Source organism: Pseudonaja textilis, chromosome 1 (genome assembly GCF_049901715.1).
Source record: "Pseudonaja textilis isolate UNSWEBS1 chromosome 1, rPseTex1.2, whole genome shotgun sequence".
Classification (NCBI taxonomy): domain Eukaryota; kingdom Metazoa; phylum Chordata; class Lepidosauria; order Squamata; family Elapidae; genus Pseudonaja; species Pseudonaja textilis.
In genome coordinates this window covers 211,829,658-211,856,492 of record NC_141990.1, presented here as the reverse complement: position 1 = coordinate 211,856,492, position 26,835 = coordinate 211,829,658, and the positions used below count along the sequence as shown (strand labels likewise).

Genomic DNA, 26,835 nt, shown 5'->3' with positions numbered 1-26,835 from the left:
CAAAATCATCCGCGGCCTGGTACCAGCATCAGAACGCATGGCAAGGCGAGCCAAGTGACCGGCCAGCCAGCTGTCCCCCACTTCTCCCCGCCACCTTCAACTCCTCCTTTGTACCTGTGTCAATGGACTTCACAACGGCTTTGGGACGGTCGCTCGGCTCGCCATGCGTGCTGAAAGAATCCTCGCGCCTTAGTTTTGTTCGAAGCCGTGTCCCCCCCCTCCCCCGATGAAACTAAGAGGCGAGGATTCTTTCAGCACCCAAACGCTGCTTTCTACCTGGAAAAGCTCACCGGAAGCACTTTTTCATCAAAACAAGATGGTGGCGCCCAGCAAACCGGCGGCCCAGTAGAAATTGTTCCACGGACCGGGACCAGTCCAGGGACTGGTGGTTGGCGATCCCTGCTTTACAGTACACATTTCTCTGGACTTCCCTTATTTTCCTTTTCTTCCCACCACAAGAATTTAACCCGGCTCCCTATTAAGTCCAGATCCCCATTTAAGTTTTAGATACTAGCATTTAAAGACCATGGTTACCCATTTCCACTCTCTGTCCCAGCCTCCTGTCTTGGCACGATCCTTTTGTTCAACACATTCAATCACTGAGAAGTTGCTTTCATTCTGAATGAAAGAATGTATACATACAGAATGGAGCAATGTAGGCTCCCCATGTTGCTCCATTCTACATGCATACATTTCAGAATTTGTGTCCCTGATTAGGGAGTTCTCTTTCCACCTCTATTCCAGTTACACACAACTTTTGAGGACCCTGAAGAGAGAACTGAAAAACAGACAGACGGAGAAAAGCGGTTGTGATGAAGGTTGAGGACAACGATTAGTAGGATAAGATGGAAGTGTAGTTTTGTGATGGATGGGGGAAACAGTTTTCTGATCTATCAAAGCACTCTTAGCAGAAAACTCACTTCCTTTGCTATTCATGGCAACAGAAGCTAGAAGGAAGAGGAAAGTATCTCCTGGTGCTGAGAGGAGGAACATTGAAAGATGTGCTAGGAATGGCTTCCTTGGTTCTAGTTCTCCCATCCATGGAGAACCAACAGCAGAAGACCTTCAGGCACCAAAGAAGGTCCCCATCCCCCTCTTCATCACCCCCACCTCTCTTGTAGTGCAGAGGGCAACTTTGCTTCTAGTGTATTTTCTGCAGGCTCCAGGACTCACTGGATAAGAGCACTCCAGAGCTGCCAAGCAGAAAAGCATTATAGCCATTTGTACAAGCTTTGGGTAATCATAGATAATTTAAAGGGCTATTATACATTCAACTTATACAGTAGAAGTTCACTTAGCAGCACCAGTTTAATCCAGCAAGTTTTGCAAATTATGATTTGCCTTGATTTCCAATTATGCAGCCCATGAAATTTTCACAGACGCTGCAAATCCCATTTTTACTTTCGATTACAACAACTGTATAACAAGATCAAAAAGCAACATGATAGACAAGGCTAATCAGTAGTAGTAATGAGAATGATACGTCAAATTTTAATATTTTGGCCAGCCAGAGAGATGGTACAGTATGATGCTGGTAAATTACACTCATTAATTTTCCACTTTCATCCCTGCTAACTCATAAATAGGTAATCAGGTTTTTTTTTTAAAAAAAAAACAAAATTCTTTGAACTACTGTATCTATTTCAGGCATTCTGCAGGTTTCTCTAGGCCCGTTGTTGTAAGCCCAACAACGTTACCATTAAAAAGAGGGAAAAAATAATCTGCCTTACAAATCAGACTCCAGACTTATTGGCAGGTAACCAGTTAATAAATTTCTTAGCCAGACTGTTGAATAGACTGGACTATGGACAAGAGTGATGTCACATCAATTCAGTGCACTATAATTGGAAAAATGTGGGTGGAAGCAAGCAGGGTGGGTTTTCATAAATAAAAGATCGCATTAGCGATCTCCTGATCTGTTCGCCCATAGTGTCTACCTTGTACAGTAGTCAGGGTGGAAATTCTGCTGCTGGTTGGGGTCGATAATTTTGTAGCACCCATTTCCAGATGCATTTAAGCATAATAGCAAGAGCACTTAGACTTACATACTGCTCAATACTGCTCAGTAGTGGTTTACAGCATTCTCTGAGCAGTTTACAACGTTAGCATTTATTACCCAATAACTGTCTATGGAGATTCTCAGTCATCAATGTCATGTTGCCCCAAAGGTGCTTTTTTCAAGAGGCAACTAGACTTTCTGGGTTTTCTTTGAAGACATTTCGCTTCTCATCCAAGAAGCTTCTTCTTCATTTACATCATTCGCAAATGACCAGCTGTCTGCAAGGAGTATAAGTCCTTCCATTCCCTACCATCCAGTCAGAGCTGAAGAAGCTTCTTTGTTAAGAAGCGATACGTCTTCAGAGAAAATCCAGAAAGTCCAGTTGTTCCTTGGGGGAAAAAAGCACCTTCGAGGTTTGGCCAATAACTGGGCCCTCATTTTACCTTGGAAGGGTGGAAGGCTGAGTCAACATTGAGCCAGTCAGGACTGAACTCATGGCTTTGGGCAGAGTTAGTCAGCAATGCTGCATTCTACCCACTGTGCCACAAGTACAAAGAAGAGCAAAGCCCGAGAAAAAAAGGAAAGTAACTCTCTTTCATATCAAATGCATACCTCTACAAAGAGAAAGGCAATCTTTCTGTGGTTTATCTTCCAAAACACCCCTTATGGACTAAATAAGCAGAAATGATTTTTTTTAATATTTAAAACATTTTTTAAAAGTGTGCTAGTTCCACCCAAGCTCTATAGACATCAGCTAAAGATCTATTTCTTACTAAAGAAATAGTAACACACTCAAGTCTAGGCAGCAACAAAAGTAATAGATTAATAAATGGCAAAAAATAAGAAAAGCACGGAAAAGCAAAGTATAAATAAATAAAGATTTAAGGCTCCAGCGTAAGTGTTTTCTCTGTGATGCACTGGACATGAAGGCAGTGGACATGAACACTTCTGGCTAATATGTATGGAATCATATTGTAAGTGAAATCAGTGGCATTATTTGCACCTTTCAGGGTGCAATGCAGGGGTGACTTTATTTAAAATGATGGATTACTTCTGCTGAACCTAAACCTAAAAAATAATGCAGGGTATTTGAGGTTTTTTGTTTTCAGATAATACACCTTATCTAATAAATAATGACAGGAATGTCACATCAGCAGTGAGACATACATGTAAAAATAATCCGGGTACAATAGTAAATGATAAATATTTTATAACCTGGGTATCAGAAAATAATGTTTTGATGAAATAATGCACCTAAGAATTATAGAGTGGGAATTGAATTATACTGCTCTTTAAGGTATATTTCAAGATTCTTGTTCTCATATAATTCTTATACTTGCCTAAAGAGATATTACCCATACCTCATCCGATGCTTTGTGTTCTATAACTTTTGTGCTTTTGGGGGGCCATTTATTATTCTATTGCTTCATTGCTGTAGAACACATTATACCAGCTCTCCTTTTCTTCTTCCTACCACTAGAACTTTACTTTTACTTGTTGATTCCCAGGACAATATTTATGCCTTTTGGGGCATATGCCAGTTTCAGACAGAAGGACATTCAGCCAATTATTACCTGAAGTTCCAAAAATGTCCTTCCAAATACTTGGCCAGTGACTGGATTCACATGTCACACTATGTTTGGTTTTTTATCACAGTTAACTGAATAAATTACAATTAGATGACTAAGTTAATCATACTTTCCAAATGACCATTCAGAATATTTAATTTTCACCCAATGTACTAAGGTACAAACAAGCAATCATGGTATGGCTTCATGCAATGCTAAACCAGATACATTTAAACCGAGAAGGAGATATTAATGTAGCTCAAGTTATGAGCTGCTGAATACACCCAGGTGGGTGAGTTAACATGCAATCCACTAATCCTTAAGCCAACAGTAAAGTATGGTGGGAAAAAATTTGTGGCCCTGATTATCAATAACAGTAACAGTAACAAGGTAGTTTTAGTGCAGGACAAGATACTGTATGGTGGATTCTCCTGAATTTTTGCCTCTCCATTGATATTAGCCAGTGGGGAATAAACCATTTGATAGCTCTGGTTAACATGGGGCTTAAGCTAGACTCCGCAGGGATGTCAAACTGGTGGCCTGTGGGCCAGATTCATCAGATCACACCTACCCCAACTCTGTGAAGGGGGAAAATGTCATGAAATGTCACATGACGGCAACATGACACCACAAGTTTGACACTCGTGAGCTAGAGGAAGAAGCCAGTTTGGGATCAGAACTACACAACTGATTTGTGATAGATGTGAGCTACCTGATGAATACAGGAGTGGCAATCCTCCTTTAATAGGCAGACTCCACCTATCTCTGTGAAGAAGTCAAATAATGTCAAATTATGTGAACATCATGAGAAGGACATGGCATATAAAATGGTTTCCAGGAATGACAGCATCAACCTTAATTTTAAAAAAAGCCTTGTGTTCTTTTAAAAATACATGTGAAACAGTTTGCTTAGGACAGGGGTGTCAAACTCGGGTCGTCACATCATCACGTGACGTATTGTGACTTTTCCCCCCTTCACTAAAATGGGGATGGGCGTGGCCAGCGCATGACACATCCAGCCCACGGGCCGCGAGTTTGACACTCCTGGCTTAAGATGATCTAATATATAAAGCTATGCCAAATTATATAGAAGAGAAATTGCATCTATCTGTAAATAATGTTGTTCCTTTTATATAGAATTCCTTCTTTTAGGCAGAAGAATTTAAACTTTGTTTTATCCCTATGACTTAAAATAAATTTCTTTTTTTAAAAAACAGTATATGAGCCTAGCTTTATAAGGAACCTGGCTCAAATTCACTATACTGTTCTCTACAGAAGCTTTTTATCTGTCTTCCTTTTCAAGTATAACCTTCAAAAAGCTTTTACTGAACATTTGTTTCAACATTGTTGAAACAAATATCCTACATTTGCTGTTTGCACAAATTCAATATTCTCCAGAAGTTCACTTAATCTGGGGAATGGGCTGATTTTTGCAGCTGCTGATAACTATTATAAGGTCATAACCACTACTGGAAAAAACAGCCCTGAATTCTTCCATTTATTTATTATTTTTTTGTCCCACTTCTGGCTGCTGCTTTTTCAAAACCAGACTACCTTACAGCTAAAAACATGAGGAAAGCTGTTAAAGCATCCAATAACAGAGTCTGCACCTAAACATGGCCACAATAATAATCACAGCAGCTGACACAAAATACAAACAGCAAAACCAACGAAGTCTCTTTATGAGCACTTCACAACTACCCAATGCACCAAGGATGAACCTTTGATGGCTAACTGTTTCAGAGAGGCTTATGACATATTGAAAGTAAGGATCATAGAGTTATGCATTATGTATAAAAGTTCAAAATATTCTGCAGGAAGATAATAAAGGACTGTCTCCTAGGGGTTGTTACACCACTCATTCAGGATTATGATCAGAGCTAAACTTGTGTTCTTTTGCTTCTGCAATCCTGAACCCACTGAAAAAAGAAGTAACAACGAGTGAAAGATGTTAATATTTAAAGCTTGAGACACAAAGTCTTCCTCCTGCAAAATGTTATCCAACAAGATCTGGAAGAATTCCCAGTACTTTTTGCGCACAGTATATGGAAAAATGTACACATCCCAAAACATGATCCTGATTCCTTCCTATATATATTCTATGGAATATCCGTGCCATAGTTTCAAGATACAGCAGTCTATTACTAAACAGCGAATCATGACTTATAATCCACAACTATTGGGTTCACCTATCATGCTAAATGAAAATTAAAGCCAACCCAGTAGATGTTTTGTTTTGAAATGGACCAAGAAGGTAGCTGTGAGGAGATCTCTTTTTACGCTAACTTGCCTTACAACGAGAATCATTTAATTCTAGATCTATAAAGCTACGAAGTTTTGAGACTGAGGAACTTTTATAGGGAGCCAGGGAGACCCCATCAGAGAATAATCCTACAATGAAAAATATGTGCTTGACTTCAACTTCTAAAAATAAAATCAGCAAAGGGAAGGAAGTGACTGAATCTGGGATAATACTGATGTGTGTGTGTCTGTGTGTGTGTGTTGTGCTTGGGGAAATGGGAGTGATACAGCTAGGAAACTCCACCCAAGCCTAATCACGTAGCGAATTTCATTTGAGTTCTATAAGGAGGATGTGCACAAGTTTCTGTGCTTTTTTTACCTATGAAGATTAAAGGGGGAGGGGACTCTAATACTACAACATGATTGTCTTAGAGTGAATAATTTTAATCTACCACATTTCTTTGTGCCTAACCTGATTATCAGTTACAGCTATAGAGGGTCTTATCTTTCTAAAGAACACTGCAATTAATTAATTAATTAATTAATTAATAACACTTCTTAACCACCCACCTTCCTCCCTTAATACTTTTTATTACTAAGCCACAATGCAATGTTTTTTTTTTCTTAAAACAAGCATTATTGATCAATTACATTCATATAATATGCCTAATTACATCTTCAAGGCTCTTAGAAGAAATTTTCCTCCTTAAAAAACAATAGAAAACTACCGCAAAGAATTAAAGCCAAGTAGAACAACATGGAGAGAGAGAGGACAAAATGTTACTGCGTTATAACAATCATTCAAACTGTATATCATAAACTTTTCTCTTGCATTGGCTTCTTTTATCAAACTTTTCTCTTGCATTGGCATTTTATCATTACTTGCACATTTGTAAAAAGTGATCGAGATCTTTAAAAAAAATATAAGTTTAATACTTTTGACATTCATACGACAGAGAGAGAAAAAGTAAGGTCACCTTTTCATATGCATGTAACTCCAATTTCCTAAGAATGTTTTCAAATACCCATGAAGAGTATTTATATGAGGTATCTGAAAATCAATACCTAGATACCACATAGAGGATGTTTGTGGTATTTCAGGACTTCCCAAATCATAGTTTAGGAACAGTAGAGAAAGAATACTTCCAATGGGAAGGAAGAAAGAATCTATGAATTAAAAAAGAATCTCATGTTTAAAACAATGAAACATTAAACAATCAGTCAAAGTAAACACTGCCTACATCCGGATCAAAGGCAAATTAAAAGGCTTTTTTAGTCCATGAAATTATGTGAAAAGGATCATAAACATCTTCTTGTTTACAGTGCCTTAACACACTAGAAATCTTTATCACGGTCACTTTTGATGGTGCTACATTGCCAATTTTCAAAAACGTAAACATTGCATAAGGATGTTCCTGCTTTGTTCTATTGTATTACTTACTTACGCTTTGGCTTAATTTCAGTTTACAATGCATGTGGCATTCTTAGTTTTTGGTTTAAGGATGCTTCTCAGAATTATTTTTTTAAGAGAATGCTTTTAACTATCATACCAAATCATAGCAGTAATAGTGGTAGCAGTAGAAGAAATCAGCATTTTCCATTTTTCAATTATTCGGCCAAATGAAACTGAGGCTCAAATTCCTTGAACTTACAAGTCTTTTCTATTACATTCCAGGTACATCATACCCAGTGGAGGGGTTCTGAACCAACTTAAAACAACTTGGTGCAATCCTCTGGGCATCCTTCCTGTAATCTACCATTTAGGACTAAATCCTGTACAGAGCATAACGATAATCAAGACTTATTAAAAATTCTAATTACAATCTGAGATCCACAAGAAATAACCAAATGTATTTAGCTAGAAAACAAAAAGCAAGCAAGCAAGCAAGAACAAATTGGATCCTGTGGGAACATACTGCCGTATTTTGGTTTGGCGCTATTTTCAAAAGTTCTAGGGTGAAAATTGGTTGCAGATATGTATTCTGAGTTTAAATTCTGTAAATTGAGCAATAAATGATCTTAGGGGATGTCTAGTCAATATTAAATGAACTTACACTTGCAAAGAGACTTCAGTTATGCTCTCACAGGAGAACATAATCTTTATTTATCCAGAAATAAGTCTAACTGTGCTCATTGGACCTTATTCATTAAAAATCTTTAAGGTTGCTACTTAAGGAAGCAAAAACCTCAGCTGCCTTTTACAAACTGTAAACAAGTGTTAGGTAATTCTAAACTATGCATTCCAGGCTACAATGCCATTGAGATTTTCTCCTGGGTTGAATCATAACATATGCATTATTAAAAATTCTCTCCAGATAAGGAGATTAGAATATTTGCAGGTGACTCATCTTCCTGTCCTAGTTTTTAGATTTTTATATCATTGTAGATAATACATGAATGCAAAGCCAAGAAAGAAAGAAAATCTCAACATTAAAAAGCTGAGGTAAAAGAATTTGAAGATAAAGTGACACCTTCTGCTTAGTTGTGTAACTACATTTACTTTTACATGTTTGAGTTTAATAACTAAAAGCTGTAGGTATATTTGTAATATATTTTACAGAATATGCCCTGTTAAATATACAAATGTTCCCTCTTCATTTTGCTTGTTCATGATAAAAGAAATAAATTCCAACTGCATAAGTGGAACTGGTATTATCAGAAATATAATAAATTGTCACATAAGTATGAACAAATTTGTAGCAATGAATCTGATCCTAAAAGCAATCACTTTTCATGGCCTATATACATTTACCAAGGATTATATTCTATTTTGGGGGATTTACCTAGGAGGAAGTTCTCTGAATCTGGACAACAGATTTTTCAAGTTGGTAAACACTGCCATGGATCATAACCTCATTTGCAGCAGCTTAATTAAAGGCTGAAAAACAATGCTCTGCTTTTTGAATAGTGAGGAATAGCCAGTTTTGGATCTACTAAGTCAAATGCTAGCTTCCAGAACAGCCCAAGTTCATCAACAGTGATATGTTTAAAGTTCCAATAGAATATAATATGCATTAAACTTTAGAGTCCTTGGTGCTCTGTAACCTTGATTGCTTGCTTGCAGATGTTTCATTATCTGACTATCATCATCAGTACTAATGAGTGTGAGTTTTGCTTGCTATCTATATAGTATAGCTTGCCCAAGCAGTGGTGAAAGTAGTTCCTTGATTAGAGTATTGTTTTCTGCTCAATTATTTGTCTGGTGTTAATCCCAGCTTATCTGGGTGTAGGATACTGGAGAGCATGTGTTCAGGTCATTTTGTTTCCTTTTTAGTTTTTTTTATTGTTTCTTTTAAATGGTGTCTTTATGAACTGAAAACACGTGTTGGCCCAATTACCATCATTAAGAGAGAACTATCTATACTTCAGTTGATACAATTCCAAATTATATTTCCATTCTTTACAGTCACGTATTGCTACCTCACATTCAGTTTGCAATCAATTACTATTCTGTGATCTTTTAGAAGCTACATATCTTTCTCTGATACTTGTGTACTTGATCTTATCAAACAATCATATTTACCCTGTCTACCTTATTTTTCTTATATAAAACTCCTCAGCTTCATATTCCCAGCCAACAAAAATACCATGCTGCTTCCTTTAGTTTTTCATAAGTAGAACTTATAACACTATGATTCTTAAACATACAGTGCTCAACAATGCTTGGAAAGGCTATGAAAAAACCCCAGTTGGGAAGTGACCTTTTTGGGGGTGGGGGAAAGAGCCAAGAAGACAGGTTGTAATATGCAGCAGGTATTCTGTAAGTGAAGCAGTTAATAGATTGACCTGATGAAGTGTCTGGATAGATCCAACACTGAGTTTCATGATTAGGCCAAAACAGCTGTAGATGGGTGTATCTGTTTAAATAACCTTTTGAGTCATTCTGTTTTATAATTTTCTTTAGCTCTAAATTTCTCAAGCACCCAATGAAACTCATAATAATTTATGAATATTTAGACAATAATTTCATCTAAAATTCCTGGGGTGGGGTTGGGGTTAGTCTTCAATTAGTTGTTTTCTTCCATTACTTAGTTGCATAGCCACTTCAATGCAAGTGAATTCATTTTGATTTCTTTCTGAATAGGAATACATCAGATTAAATTGTAAAATACTTCAAAGATTAGAAAAATTCTATCTACCAGCACATTTTAAACATCACTTTCAATCAGTTCTTATTTTAAAAAAACCTGAATATGGTAAACATATTTACCTAATATACTATTTATTATTATCTAATACAGTAAAACATATATACCTAATGCATAGGAAGAACTTCTGTTGTAAAGGTGTTCCTCTATGGATGTGAGAGAAACCATAAATGTGTGCCCCCCCTCTCTCAGACAGAGAGAAAGAGGGAAGGAGGGAGAGAGAGAAACCATAAAAAAGATATGCCTCATGTAAACATAAAAAAGAAAGACTGTGGCTTTAGAAATACTTTTTCATATTAGCATATTTAATCAACAAATAAATGGATAAAAACTTATTCATCCATTAAGATGGTTATCTTGATTTGGAAGAGTCAGAAAAATGTTACCTGGACTGAGGTGTGTGAAAGATCCAATGACAAAATCGAGTGTGGAAACAGCCAGTAGAAAGAGAAGTAGCAGCTGAAGTCGTATTATCCATTTCACCCCAGCCAGGTTAATTCCAAGCAAGGCCAGCAGAACTACCAAGGAGATGCCTCTGATTGCCCAAATGCTAGTGAAGTTCAGGAGGCCAGAGATGGATTCAGCAAATCCAGTAATATACATAGCACCTGCAACACACTGAAGAACATTTTCACCTGTGAAGAGGCTACGCTGTTTGAACTGAAGGATAATGAACATGTCATTTATTTATTTTTTATCTTTAAAAAAATCATTATTTGGAAGCTCTGTCACTCAGACTTCATTAGGAACAGAAAATTCAGAGGAGGATACAAGATTCTCAGGGAAGTTTAATGGCCTGATGTAGGCTCTATTAATAACAACACTGAGAAAGAATAATAAATTAGGCCAGTGTTAACAGGACAAGTCAACTGAATCTGAGTTTCTGTTCATTTGCTTTTTCCATTAGGAAAGAGACTTGTGCCTTGGGCATTATTAACAAGTACAAAGGTTCATTCCAACTACAAAGGGTATTATTAACAACTACAAAGGCCCTTCTATCAACTGCATAACCCAAGAAATCAAATGGATTTCTTACCCTCATCCCACTGCTGGAGGGTATCCAAAAGATTACTGTTTGTACAGCAGAAAGAAGAGGAAGGTCCTTTAGCACAAGCAAACAATAAGTACTGATAGTTTTTAATAATCATCATTTGGTACATAGAAGATTATTTTAAAAAATAGTGGTGCTCCTGGAGAACATGGTATACATGGTCTGAAAGTTGACTCTGGCTAAACACTGAAACAAACTGAGGGAAAATATTTCTCTTCCTGAATATCATTCATAACATTATATGTTGTAAACAAAGACATCTAGTGGGAATGAACTACCAAAGGCTAATCAGAAACCCATTTTAAACAAATAAAAACCCATCCCTTATTAGTTTCCTAGGTTTAATAATGTTTGACAGATGTTGATGAGTCAAGTTAATTCGTTTTCAAAACCAGGAAGTACCAATTAATATAGTAGAATGCCTTAGAATACCTTAATTATATCTATGCATAAAATATTATGATGCTATGAAGAACAGCTCTTTTTCTTGGCTACTGCAGTACAGTTTTCTTAAATTATAGCACTAGAATATTTTGCTAAAATTCAATTGATTCCTAAACTCTATAAATCTTGTTCCCAATGACACTTTAAGATAAATACAGCAGTGTACTCATGAACAATATTCTAGTAAAGAGTCACAGCTTGCATAAAGGTTTGTCATATTTTAAATTGTTAGTTATATAGGAATCAATGATAGATTTCTCTAATAAGAACTATTTCTGCATTTAAATATTTTGACATGTATTAATTTGGTGCTGAACATAATTAAGGCCTCAGAATAAATTGGAATAAATAGACTAAACCAGCTGAAACTAAAGTGGTCTGGTTCTCATCTGTGGTATGAATGGGAAACCAGAGTAAAAATGTATCCTCATTTAAGTTTTTTGATAGAAGAAAGATGAAGTATTAGATTACTGTGAGGCTGTCTACTACAAATTTTTTGAGTGGGTGGTTACATTTGGTGTTTAAAGAGCATGCTATGGCAATGGGTACCATGGAAGGATTGCTTATCCTCAAAAAGGCTGCCATGATGAGGTGAGGCAAGTTACAATATTAAAAATTTACCAAAAGGCAAACTAGTGAGACTATGTCCTAGCTCAGGGCCCTACAAACTTGACAGCTTTAAAACTTGTGGACTTCAACTCTGAGAATTCCTCTTCCAGTCATGTTAGCTCAGGAATTCTGGGAGTTGAAGTCCACAAGTCTTAAACTTGCCAAATTTGAAGACCCTTGTCCTAGCTTGACCCGAGCACTCCGATGAAGCAAGCTAAGGACTGGTAGCGTATTCAGAGAAAGGGAGAGTCATCAACAAGCTTCAACAACAACAAAGCATGGCTAGGACCCTGGAGAGCTCACTGCAGGAAGTTAAAAGTTAGGTGAACGCAATTGCTTCATACATTGCCAATGTTTAAACTGAAGGATTAGGTAGGCTGGAAGGGCCATCCTTTGCTTGCTAACTTAAAGAGCATGTGGCTCTATGTGACACTTGAGAAACGCGCACATCAAGTGAATCAGTGTAGAAATTTGGAGCTTCTTCTGAATTGAGCTGACATGGAATTCATCATCATACTTAGTAGCTTCTTAAGAATCTTGCTGAGAACCTGATTTTGGGCTGCTGCAGATTATTCCTTTAAGCTCTGGATATACTGTACATTACCAATGAATGTTGAATTATAGTTGCTCACTGTTTTTATTTAAAAAAACTGAATCTAAATGAGGTATTCATGTAAATAAAAATTAGACTGAAGGTTGATGCTTTGCAAGATGTTAGCTTCCTATTTTTCTTTAATTGAATATTTTTTTAAAATCAAAGTAGAAAGAAGCTGGAAGTGCCAAGGAAAATGTACACAGATATATATTAAATAACACTGTACTAAATAAAAAAGTTGACAAAATAGATTCTGTTTTTAAGCAAATCACCAACAATTAGAATTCTTGGGTGAAAAATTATTGTAAAATCAAGTTATGGGGATACAGTCTAATATTTAAACATCTTAATTTGGATGTGCTTTTTTCATTTGAGTTTTAATGGTTGCATTTATTTAAATTTCATTTTGTGAAAACTTTGGGATTTAGCAGATAATGTGATATACTTTTAAGTTTTTTAAATGTTCCTTTGGGACATTTCTTTGAACAAAACCTGGTATCCAAGGCTTGGAGTAAGAATAATCTTAAATTGAAAAGCATTGCATGCATAGAATCATATGCAAATCCCCATTTTACTTTCCTGGCTATCACAGAATTTTCAAAGAGAAGGTAGCATTTTATTCATAGGCACCCAGACAATGAAGGAAAACTGTATCTTAGAAAGGCACATTTAAGCAACATTATCTTTCATCACTTCCCAGAGTTTTCAACCAGTACTCTTTTTCAACACAACAGAATTTGCCAAGTTTGGATATTATTGCCCTGAACATAAAGGGTAAAATTAATGGGGGGAAATTTTATATATATATATATATTATATATTCATATATATTATATATATTCATATATATTATATATATTCATATATATTATATATATTCATATATATTCAGAAAATAGCATTCTTACCTGACCAAAAATATAAAGTAGGCCAATGGTCCCTCCAACCTGACCTCCAAGGACAGTAGAAATCATTGAATAGACTCCTCCGTTTCCAATGCTACATCGTTCACAAACCCCAATGCCAGACAAGATGGTTACTAAGGCGACCACAATGACAAAGGACACCAAAAACATGCCCATTAGAATTCCAGTGTTCCCCTGAAATGGAAGGGGAGGGTTGAAGCAAAAAAGAATATGATGTATAAATTAATAACTACACTAGGAGCACATTGGGGGAAGATGGCTGATATATAATCCATGTGAATTCATTGAAGTTACTTCAAACAGAAAGACTACTGTTTGTTATCAATTAATTAAGATTTAAGATTGGCTTGTGCACTGATACCATACCATTTCTACCTGTACTTTCATAATGAATTGGGATGTTTAAAATGGTAGGGATTCTTTTAAGACTAATTGAAAAATATGTCCTTTGCTGAAACTATCTATAAAGGTTAGCTTTCTTGAGCAAAGGAAGAAAGGTCAAGTGAGAAGGGTTTTTAACGTGCAACATTTAACTCTCCTGAAAACCATTCTTACGACCAAAACAGCCATACAGGAATATGGGATATGCTTAGTTTTTCAGAAATAATCAGATACAACAAGACTCTCCCTGCATCTGCATCTTTCACAGGCATCTACTTATAAAATGAAGCACAGCAGATAGAGTTTTACATCATGATCTTTGGATAAGGAAAGAACAAGTTCCTGTGTTCTTATATTTCCACATTTTTATCCTCAGAGGGACTTCCAACTATTGCCAGCGTGTAGATGTAAATAAAAAAGTGATCTCTTAAACTTTTCCTCTGAGCTTTTGAGATCCCTATTGTGAACAAATCCAAGCCTTTTGCTTCCTTCAGCTCTTCTTCAAAGCGCCCTCTGTGTTACTCTTATCCAGCAGGCGTGGTGTTCCTTCCTGTAGCAGCTCTCCAGAAGGGGAAGTGATTTTAAGCTTTCTGGCTAATTGTTGCTTTGTGCAGAGTATGTTAGACTATACTTATACCATCAACATATTTAAGTAGCACTCTAGGTTCATTGCCCATTTGAAATATATATCCAGTACACATAACTTAAAAAAACATGATGCAAGCTGCAACAATGCTTTCCTTTTCAAAAATAGCCCTTTAGGGAGGGAGTATAAAAGGACTAGATGCCGGCAGATGTGAACATGCTGAGTCCTGGCTCCAGTTCTCCTTGATCTTCTACAGCTGTCATCTAACACAGTGGGGGCAAGAAATTGAAATAGAATTTCATGAATGCAGCTGCATTCTGAGTAGACACTGGTTTGCAAAAAAGATACAGAAAAATAAGACAGGATTCAGCAACAGAAGTAATAACATTGAATGGAGGCTTATCAGAAAATCAGAAAAATGACTTTTGTAACAATGAACAAATGGACCCATGCATTTGCTAAGCAATGGTTGATTAACTATGGTTCATATAAACCACAATTAGTTGGATGTAGAAAACACAGAAAGCCACAGGGTAAAGAAAAATACTAAGACCATCCAAGCTGGAAATATTTCAACTAAGGACGAACCTAGTCCATCTCAGTTTCTGCCACTTGCAGTGAAAAATTTGTGATCTGATTTAGAGTCCAACATATAAACTCACATATTCTTGGAAACAGGAGTCTTATATGAGTTTATTTATTAATTTCTATATAAATTTCTTTTGCACAGCAGCCAAATATTTGTAGAATTTTGGAAATGCAATTACCACCATCAACAATAGTGCTGTTTTAATACAAACCCTAGTTTATACTGGGTTACATGGCATCCATTAATTTCAACAGGTTGGCCTACTTATAAAACTCTTATGAAAATTTCAACTTTTGAATGTGACACACACATACCAATAATTCTGACGAAATATTTAATAAAATCAGGAAAAATGTTGCAAAAGAAATATATTTGATATATTTTTTAAAAATGAGTTGGATTACTATTTTACAGCCATTACCTGAGATGATACCAAATTCTTTAATGTTTGGAAAAATATGTTTCTATGGCAACATGTTTCACCTGAACAGTTATTTTTAATCAGCTTTATTACAACTATTCCAAGATATTTTATTTTTACATTCATAGAAAAACAGGAGAAAACAAAGTATCAACACAGCTATAAGAACTCTTATCATATTTTAATTGTCAGTGTTTAAATATTGAGAAAAATGGACATTTCAGTTTTATCTCTAAACTTTTGTAAATGGCTATTGGAGCTGCAATATTATGCAGCTTATTCTGAACTCGTTTTGAATTATTTCAGCAAGATTAATTTTTTAGAAAACCTGGGAAAGAGAACTAAAAGAAGGCCAGGGATGGATGCTATAGCCAAGTCTGATGATTTTATAAGATGATGCAGACCAATAACTGGGTTGTTGAAAATATACAGCTTACTGATCTGGGTACCATCATCACCTTGGCAGTTGTTTGCTCTCCAGTCTTGTTTCGATTTAGTTTCTGAACATTTTGTCACCACACTAGGTAACATCACCAGCAGGATCTTCCTATTCTCCTTAGCTTATAAATGTCTTTTGTGCCAGTTTGGTCAGTTGGTCAACAATTGGTTGATTGTTCATTGGGAGCTATATTTAAATTCTGAGAAGCTGATTGGGTTGCTTGTTGGTTGGTCGTTCGAATGGTGGCATTAAGAATTATTTTCTGACACACCAGGCAAAAGCCATTTTGTTACCCACATCTATTATAGCTGTATCAGTGATAGAAATATATTCTGCCAAAGTATCAACCTAGTTGCTACTAAATATTGAGAATTTAGCAAGCTGTTACTACCAAATGAACTCAACATTTGGTAATATCAGGGCTGGGGTGTTTTGGGACAATAGAGTTTTGCCATTTTCAACACATGAAATGCTGCTGTAGTTAAGTCAGCACAAACCCCTCTTGGCTTTAACACAATGAGCACAATTCATTATGTAGGAGATATATCAAAAGGATATATATTCCATGCATCTTATTGACAAGCTGGATTGTTCTTTCAGCTACTCCAACATATAAATCCTTGACATTCACATTATATCACAGCACAGTCCAACCAAAGATTAAGTAAATAAAATAAAAGACATGTAGCGCACAAATTATGTCTGGGATTCTTGGCGGTGGGGGGGGAGAGGAACAATCCTAATTACCTCCAGGGTAAAACCTTGATGCTCACAGCACACTGATCTACAATTATCTGATTCTAAGGCAAAAGCAATAGGGAAAAATGTTAATCACACAGCTCATTGCTTTAACAGTCTTCCCCCCCCAGCTTTGCATTCTTAATTTGGTTGTAGGATGAGCTGTTTGCCAGTATTCTAATGATGTATCTCTCTTCTTCATTATGCATTGGTTAACAAGCTGTTTAAAAAGCTAACAATAACTGCCAGTGGAGCAGCTGGTAATAGTTCTGCAGAGCAACATGCATTCGATGCTTTAAAAAAGGTCTGAGAAAAGATGCCCCTTGTTTCTGCAATTTGCTTTTTTTTAGGGAAGCAATTTTTATACAAGTAGCCTTCCCCTTTACGACCACAATGGGATTCAAAATTTCCACCGCTAAACCAGGGGGTGCACAATTTTAGATCTTTTTTGCTGTGTTTTTTTTAAGTGAATCAGTGCAGTTGTTAAGTGAATCATGTGGTCATTAAGCAAAGATGACTTTTTCTATTGGCTTCATGTGTTAGAAGCCAGTTAGGAAGGTTGCAAATGGTGATCGTGTAACCATGGGATGCTCAAATGCACACTGATTTCCAAGCACCTGAATTTTAATCACATGACTACGGGGTTGCTCCAACTGTCATAAGTACAAGGACTGCTCCTAAGTCACTGTTTTCAATGTGTTGTAACTTTGAATGGTCACTAAATGAATGGTTGTAAGTCAAGGACAAGTGCACACATTGTTTTTAAAAGAGCGGCAAAAATGAAACCACACAGCGCAATAACCCCTATGAGTTATTGCTTAATCCCATATACTTACAACTAGCCAACCTGTCCGTAGAAAGAGAACTACTCCAAAGATGTTAATCATACAGGAAGTAAAGACTCCATCCCATGTTCCAAAAAGCACTGGTTCCCAAACAAAAAGTTGTATTTTCCACCAAGGTTTGTTAGATGTCTGATAACCCTGAAGAGAAAAAAAAACTTTCAAGTTACTTTTAATTTGTCAGCTTCCTAAATATGGCACCAAAGCAGTAGAAAAATCCATACATGCCAAATACCTTGTACCAGAACATACACACCAAAGCTTTTTATATCTAAGTTTGCACATCATAAGTTAGGGTTTAATCATGGCTTATTGAACACTCAATAGTGACTGAAGCCACACTAGGTCTATGCAAAGTATTTGAATGAGACATTTGCAATATACGGAATCAGAGAGGGACATCCTCTTTTTGAAGCAGTGAAGCACCTCTGGTTTTTACACAGTTCCCGTGTCTTGTGAAACAACTCATACAAATGTTTTGCACAGCTTTCAATCACAAAATCTGTATTAGATGTAACCATTATGCAGGTAGTCCTCAAGTTAAGACTGTATTGGAGCCTGCCCATCACGATTGTAATTTGTCATGGTTGTAAATAGGGTTACCCATGAACCTGATCTGATTTTGTCTTTTTTATGATGGCTGTTAAGTGAACAGTACGGTCATTAAACAAATCCATGGTTTGCTATGGGCCATTTTTGTCAAAAACCAGTAGTAAATGATGCTTTTGGGCCAAACCATCATAAAATGCAGTAATGTCACTGTGGGATTCTACCAACAACTACAATATGGCTGCCGAACACTGAACTGTGGTCATGTGACCAGGGGTATGGGGACAATATTAAGCAGACTAAGCACATGCTTAGGGCACCAGGCCCAAAGTGGGCACCACAAAGTTGAGGGGGAAAAAAACAATGAAGATTTGTAAAAAAATCTTGTATGTACAAAGGAGAAGGGCACCAAGATTTGTCAGTGCTTAGGGCACCAGTGAGCCTTAATCCACCACTATAAATATCCCCAAGTAGGTCCATCTTAACTTCAATCACTAAGGAACCAGTCAGAAGTCAAGGGCGACCTGTCGTTTAGTACCATCTGTGAATCCACTCTATTTCGAGAAAGATTCTGGATAAATGATGTTGAAAGTTTTTATGGATGGTTATTTCACCAGAATTCTGTCACAAACACAAGATGACTTCCTTGAAGAGAGATAGTTTTCCAAATTTTGTTCAGCATTTATACTTGCCACACTATGTGTGAGCAGACTACTCTCTTGGTCTTAAAAGAAGGAAAATAAAATATTGTACAATTAATCTCTTAGGAGTGATTGGTGGCAACCTTTTTTTTAATTCTTAAATTGATGATCTAATTATTTTGTAAAAAGCTAGGAATTAGCATGGACCAATTTCATAGTATATAAAAAAAATTGATATGAAAAAAAGGGAAAAAATCTTTATAGAATAGAATACTTTATTGGCCAAATGTGATTGGACACACAATTATAGTTAGTCCTTGACTTACAACCAGTCGTTTAGCAAACAAAAGTTACAACCTATCTGAAAAAAGGGACTTACAACTCTTATCTGAAGTGCTGATACAGTTATGTGACTGCTCTTCAGAAACTTGGCAACACAAACACATTCATAGCTATTTGCAGCATCCTGCAATCACGATTGCTTTTTGCAATGGTTTTGCTGAAAACTGCCGGTTCTGGTTGACAGTAAACCAAGTGTTCTTAGTGAACAATGGATTTGTACTTACGACTGTGATGTTCATACAACAACCATGGCGTTCACTTAACAACCATTGGAAAATCAAGCCAGTCATATGACCAACACATTTTATGCAAAAGACCATAAGGAGCAGGCTGTCTTATAGTTGTATTATGTTTAGGTCTAGCTGTATTCCATTATGCTCTTAGTCCTGCAAGGTCTCAGAAGGCAGAACTCGGTTGATATATAAAATATAAGCCTTCTTAACATACCTGTTTGGCTTCTTCAAGAAAAAGTTCTTGCACATGCCCATCACTTCTCATGCTGGTCCGGACATGGGGCAGAAATGTTCTGCTTTTCACATTGGATGGTTCTGCCATGACAAAGATAAGCCACTGCAGGGAGAGCTCCAGGTCAACTATCATGCCCAGATGAATCCTTGTAGGAGTAAGATGTGCCCAGCAGATGTTTCATGGCTTTATGTCAGCCAGGCTTGGCAGAAACTCAGGTTACTGTCACCTTAACACATATTGACACAACCAGGTTTCACTGAAGTGAAAGAATAAAACTGGAAATAAAAATAGCATATTATAAATTGTTTGTATGATATGATGGCCTGAAAAAGACATTAAGGCTTATTATGCACCTATGTGAAGGCTAGATCTGGTTTTACTTGTCCCCGCTGTGCGGACTTGCTTCCCTAATGCTTCACAGTGCACCAGCATGAAAAATAAATACATCTTCAAGTCAAGCTTGATAGCCATTAAATATTCTTGGCAGCAGTGTGGGTTTGCCATATGCACTTTTTTCCAGGATGTTTTTCAACTTGTCAATAGCTCTGAATTTCCTATGGGAAACCAGGGAATTGATCTATGCAAGAAGGTCTAGCCCTACTTAGCTTCCAACCCCATAGAAAGTCAGGTAGAAGCTGCTACATGCGGAGACACCCAAAAGAGAGTGATAAAGAAAAACACTGCCCATGAGTTAGCAGATGGAAGGAATGTAAAACTAAACATTCTTAGTTTTAGGAAAGAAGATGGAAAGACTTTGTTGAGCATATAGCAGAAGAGCAATGGTTTTATTTATTCTTTTCTTGCACCTGGAAAAGGAGCTTATGATTTCCAGATATTATCTAGAACTGCCAGTATCCCTATCCAGATTATCTGGAGTTGATCATCGCTGTAATTCTGCAACAACCTGATTATCAACTTGAAGCTCAAATCTTGCCATCTTGCCTTCCAATTGGGGCAATATTTCTCCTTATCCTTTCTGTCTTATAGCTGCTTGTTGCCCCCTGAGTTTATCTAGTGCGCTAAACTGTGTTGGGAAACTGGGTTCACAAATCATACTGGCTGACAAACTTCCTGGGAAGCTGAATTGAAGCAGTTAAAGTTCATTGATTTCCCAGTGCTTATTCCCCTCCAGTGGAAAGAAAGAAACTTTGCCAGCCACCACCACCCTTGCTGGGTTTTTTTTTCAGCGTTACTGTGGCTTCACACAGGGAAGAGAGCAGCAGGGAGTGATGAACTTACAACACAAAGGAAATTTTTTTATGCAAATCAGTAAGGAAAGTAAAATGTCAGGCTGCTTTTAAAAAGAATCCAACAGAAAGCTGTAAGCAGAAATTTTATTTTGCAAAAAGCTTCACCATTATTTCCAACATTCATTTGGCATGGTAAAATGCTTCCAAGAAAAAGCAAGAATCAAATGAATATTTCTAGGCGCATCCATTGGAATGCTTTATGTTCCCAAGGGATCCGTTTACTGTAATGATGTGGCATTCAGGGAAAAAAAAGTCAAGTAACTCACGAAGAGAAATGCATATACAGAAAGCAATTGTTCTAGCATTCTGAAAAATATGAAAATTGATACCAACTAATTTTCAAAGGATGGCTGAGAAGCCCAAAGTGATGGATGAAACTCAGTCTCCTTTAACATTCACTTTAATATTTGACTTCTTTTTCTTTCTCTCTTTCTCTCCCCATCTGTTTCTAGCTGCCAGGGAACAGATAGACAATTATTAAAGGTGTAACATGATTGCGTGCAAAGGTCTTTTGATCTCAGAGCAAGAACTGTCTGTGAGCCAGTTTTTTTATGCCTAGCCTTTCTTTAACAGGATATGCACATGACATCCATATGAATTTAGTCTGAAACAGGATTTTTTTCAGAAAAATTAGCTGCCTGACTTCATATGTATTATGTAAAAATCCTATAAAACTTGGAGCTGGTTCACATATTACACTAAATTAAGCTGTACTATGTGGTGGATTTTCTGTGTTTTGAATCACTTGTGTGAGATGGGTGTTTCTATAAATCATATAAATAAATAAATGAGCTATATCTAATAATGGTTTACAAATAAGTTATAAATGGCCGGTTCTGCTGTACTGAAGCAGTATGGGTTACTGTGATATACAGTGAGCCTTCCTCTTAAATGAGAGTGTATTCAACTGAATTTGACTGTGTCTTTACTTATTATCAATAAACTTTTGGAAATCTTTCAATACATCTGTGGAGCTCTCATTGAATTGCTGATAACTTTGCAAATGTTCTCTTTTTAGTAAGGTTCTATTTTCCTTGGGACTTCATCAGACAATAGTTTTACACAGCTGTATTAAAACTTTTCTTTGTTCAAGCAGCTGTTACTGTAACTTCAGTCTTGTATTATTTGGCTTATTTTTTTGTGGGTTCAGCCACCAATTTGGAAATGTTGCTGAGATTTTTATTTGAAGGGGATTTTTCCTGATTTTATGTATATGTGATCATTCATCATTGCTGTCCCATTCATATATACAAATAAAAAATATACACATCTGCATTTAGCTTTATTATAGTGTTCCACTAAAGTCCCAGAGCAAACCACTAGCTGGTAAAGACCAGATTGTTCTGAACAATTGATGGGGAATGAGAGGCTGGATATTCATTTTTGGCAGCCTCTTTTCATATTCGTCCTTAATAACTTTTTAAAGTTTGTTCCATAGCTTCTCTGTCTATCAAAAAGATTCAGGATGTCACAACAATTCCTGCATCTGCAGCTTAAACATACCTATCTCTTTAACTGTTATTCAAATAACTTGGTTTCTGATCTTCTCACCATCTTGCATCCCTCCTCCGAACTTACAGTTTGCCACTGTCCTTTCTGAACTACAATACACAGAATTAAACACTAGGGTCTGATCAAGGCAAAGCACAGTGGCATAACTGCTTCTTGTGATCTGGATTCTGTTTCCATTAATACCTCCTAAAAAAGCAAGTGCATCACACTGCTGAGTTCATGCTTACCATGTGATCTCCTAGAACATCCAAATTCTATTCATTACTTTGCCAAGCCAGATCCTCTCCCCCCATCTGTACTTGTACCTTTTTTTTCCCTCATCACATGCAAGATTTTATATTTATCTGTGTTAAATTTAATCCTGTTTGCTTCAGCCCACTGTTCAAACCTGTCTAGAATTTTTAAAATCTTCTCCTTCACTTCTAAAGCATCATCCACTTCTAGTTTTAGATCAGCTGCATATTTGGTAATCATTTACTCAACCGCTTCATCCAGCTTATTAATAAATCATTGAATAGCACAGAGCCCAGGGCCGAATCCTGTTGCATTCAACACAGTAGAACTTTCCAATGTCAAGCTATTTGTAAGTATTTCTGAATGCAATTGTTCAGCCAAGTACGAATCCATTAAGAATTCTATCGAGACCGTATTCTACCATTGTATTAATGTCAAATGCTTTGATGGGATCAAGATATGCTTTGTCCACAGCACTTTCCCCAATCTAATAAGATAATATGTCAATCAAAAAAGAAGATAAGGTTAACGTGGAATGACTGTTTGTGCAAAATCCTTGCAGGCTCTTGTTAATTGTTGCATTACTCTCCAAGTGCTTATAAATATGTTTTTAAGAGTCTATTCAAAGACCTTGTCTACAATGGATTTTATATTAATTTCTCTGACCTATTTACAAAGGTGGGAGCCTGGTAAGGTTAGTCTGTCTTGGTTTCTCTATTGCTTCTCTGCTGCTGAGAAGCAAGCACAATCTTGATATGCTACTTTATCATAGTCTGGTCTATATAGTTATTAGATCTATTGCTTAGGCATGTCCAAAAATAGTACACCTGTTTATTACCCAATGCTAGGGCTATCACCTGGCCTGAAAGATGAATGTCTCTGCTGCTATCTAATGATCTTAGTCTGAATATGGTAGCTGTATCAGAGACAGCCAGGTTGTCAATATTTAATTTATATTAAACAAGCAATTGGATCAAAATTTGCAATTCTAGAAACATGTATTTTAAAGACTACTTGTGCAGTAAAAAGTTCAGGTAATATAAAAGCTGAATTAAATTAATGAAAAAAACTGACCAATCTCCAATGTGAAAATAGTTCCACATCCATCACAAAAGAGAATGGTCTTAGAACAAGATACAGTAACCGGTGGCTTTTCCGATTTGAGCTCCAAGGTGCCTGTTGGAAGCACACCACAATAACAAAGGGGATTTTAACTATCTTGACGTTAACTGGGAAACAAACTCTGAACCAAGTGGAAGATCACACAAATTCCTGACAAACTTTGTCTCCCAAAAGATAGAGAAGGCAACAAGAGGGTCAACCATACTGGACTTATCACTAACAAAATTCTCACTAACAAATGAAATTATGGAAGGGGTTGAAAATTACAGGAACCTTGGGAGTGAGTGATCATGCAATATTGGAATTCAACATAATGTAAGCACATGGGAATAGGAAAAAGTCAAACTTTAAGAACTCCTGTAGAGATGATCCACATAGACAGTACTGAGCCTAACAGATCCATGCTTGTATGGATCAGAGCTTGGTCCTGATTATAGAAACCTGGGGACCCTGTCCAGTAAATTTGCCAAAATGATGAAGATGTTAATACTGCTAAAAATAAATAAATCCTAAATCTTATGTGCTGTGTTTGCTTGTAGTATATGATCATAGGCAAAAGTAGGCATATGTGTCATTCCCACATATGAATGGTCAAGTCTGTTATAGCCAGTGTCTGTACGACAGGCAATCATGTTCTACTCACTTAGTCACAATGCACCCTCCCACTCCAAAAAAAATCCCATGGAGCTCTAAGTTCCCAGTTTACAGGGCTGCCTGCAGCCTTGTTCATTTTAAGGCCCTTAAATAATAAAATCTTTAATAAAATCTTCCTAAGACATGGTTACTGCGCCTATTCAACTGCTTGGACTGCAACTTGAAGACGTGTGGACTTCAACTCCCAGAATTCCTCAAGCTAGCTGTGCTGTGCTGGAGAATTCTGGGAGGTGAAGTCCACACGTCTTCTAGCTGCCAAGGTTGAGAAACTCTGGTTTTTCCACTGTAACAAAATACCGGCTATTTTTCTAAGTGGGCGTTTGAGAGGGAGACTTTTAAACTGCGCGCTGGGAAGAGGCGGCCGAGGGGTTCGCGCGACCCGTCCTCACCCACGCAGTCAACTGCAGTCGCGGAGAGGGCAGCCTTTCCCGTGTGGGGTGGAGGCCACTTTGGGCGGGCTTGGCTCCTATGGACCGTGATGAGGCAGCCTGCCAAGAAAGAGACCCAACCCACGCTGCGACGTCGGGCGGCGGCGGTTTCCTGGATCCGGGAGCCACCTGTCCCAACTTTCCTCCCCTCCCGTTTCAGGCGGACCCATTCAGAGCCTGTCCTGAAATTAGGGATTTGGGAAATTAGGGAAAAGCGCCTCCTCCTCCTCCGAAGCTTTGCTTGAGTCTTTCCCGCTCTTGCCCCTTAGACGCCGACTTCCCTCCCTCTTCAGGCGGGCGCGAGGGGCGGCTCTCCCTCGCCGCCCCTTTGCTTGACCTGCTCGCACCTGCAATCCCGCCGCCCTGAACCATCCTAATTGGGGCGGCCCAGCACTCACCTGTCTTCTTTTGCGCCGGGTGCAGAAAAACCCGAGGCAGCCGCCTCGCCTCCTTTGCTGGGCAGTCTGGCTGCCACGTGGGCTGACCTGTGGGTGGCTCTTTATGGGGCAGGAAGGGCGATTTCCAGGATGTTTGCTCTTATTTTGGCCCTCCTCTTTCTTTATTTCTTTCCCTTCCTTCCTTTCTTTCTTTCCTTCCCTCCTTCCCTTTCTTTCTTTCTTCCTTTCTTTCCTTCCCTCCTTCCCTTCCCTCCTTTCTTTCTCTCCTTCCCTTCTTTCCTTCCCTCCTTCTCTTCCTTCCTTCCTTTCCTTCCCTCCTTTCCTTCCATCCATCCTTCCTTCCTTCCTCTTTCCTTTCTTTCCCTCCTTCCTTCCTTCCTTTCTTTCCTTCCCTCCTTCCCTTCCTTTCTTTCTTTCTTTCTTTCTTTCTTTCTTTCCCTCCTTCTTATACTTCAGTTAATCTGCTTTAAATAAATAAATCCTGTTATTAAACACTTTGCAATCATGTTCATTGATGCATTATTAATGACTGAACAAGGGCACTGTGAATATTGAATATTTTAAAATCTGATTTTGTAAGTTGGTTTTGTTTTCAAGGGTGCATCTGGGGGTATATTCACATCTATTGCTGTGTATGGAAAGAGAGGAGGAGACAAGGGAGGCCAAAGCAGATAAAATATGCGGTTATGTAGATTTCTTCTACTAAATGACTTAATAGAAACTGGATTTTATATTTCAATTACAGGGAACCAAAAAACCCCAGAAAACCAACATAAAGAAAGGGATCGTACTTTGACACTGTGTTGGCTGTCATGATAAACTTTTTAAAGAATTTTATTAATGAATCAACTTACTCCTTTTTTGTTGCTTTGAACTAGCTTTGAATCCTGAAATTTCCATTTCTCAAAAGAAAGAGGCAAATTCACTATATTTTATTCTTAATTTTCTCATCAATTTTTAGAATAGTTCATTTATAGCACAGAAAAAGGAGAATTGGTAACTTGAAGCATCGTTAAGCTCTTAATGAATTTATCCAGGCTGTTGCCAAAGTTAAGATATATAAAATAAGACTAACAGCAAATGCTAGCTTTTATAAATATATTGTGTATCACCAACAAGTATTATCTGAAGGAGACATGGTTGGTCAAATATTTCCTAAGATAATATTTTCCGAATGCTGTTATTGAATACTTTGTTTTGCTATAATGGAAGTAGAAAAACAGTATTTTGAAATTATATTAGAAACATTTGAGACAGAATACATCTACCAGACCATTAATAGTTCATTTTTGTCTCTTTACAAAATATTAGCTATCTTGCTGAGGAAATTAGTTTACTTGTTCTTCAAACAGCTTTGCAGTTTGTTTAGCTTATGCACTGACAAATTGTCCAACCCCCTCCTCCCATTGCATAGAGGAAACTGAGTTAAGCACATCCTGATCTCGTGTAAATTGTCTCCTGGAGCAAAGAATGCTTCCAAGGCATTTTATAGGTCTAACAGGAACTGTGGAAACACTAAGATGGTTTGCAGTAGAAAAAAAAAATCTAACACCACAAATCGGTGTCTAAGCACAGACAACATAAGGCCCACCCACTTTGAATTTTTTTTAGAAGCATGAAGAATGCAATTCACAGCTTTAAGTGATAGTTCAAGTTGATC

General features: G+C 37.2%; 1 protein-coding gene across 2 annotated transcripts in view; it reads right to left on the bottom strand.

The window, feature by feature from the left end:
• Positions 1 to 25,269, bottom strand: part of SLC12A8 (solute carrier family 12 member 8) — a 70,573-nt gene extending 45,304 nt beyond the window's left edge. For both annotated transcript variants that reach the window (XM_026707935.2, XM_087920390.1), the window contains exons 1-5: positions 25,176 to 25,269; positions 19,557 to 19,852; positions 17,572 to 17,718; positions 13,564 to 13,755; positions 10,343 to 10,574 (exon numbers count right to left, since the gene is read on the bottom strand). In XM_026707935.2, coding sequence (XP_026563720.1) covers positions 10,343 to 10,574; positions 13,564 to 13,755; positions 17,572 to 17,718; positions 19,557 to 19,709 — 724 coding nt within the window. In that variant the 5' untranslated portion in view covers positions 19,710 to 19,852; positions 25,176 to 25,269. The remainder of the gene's footprint in view (positions 1 to 10,342; positions 10,575 to 13,563; positions 13,756 to 17,571; positions 17,719 to 19,556; positions 19,853 to 25,175) is intronic.
• Positions 25,270 to 26,835: the final 1,566 nt, after the last annotated feature.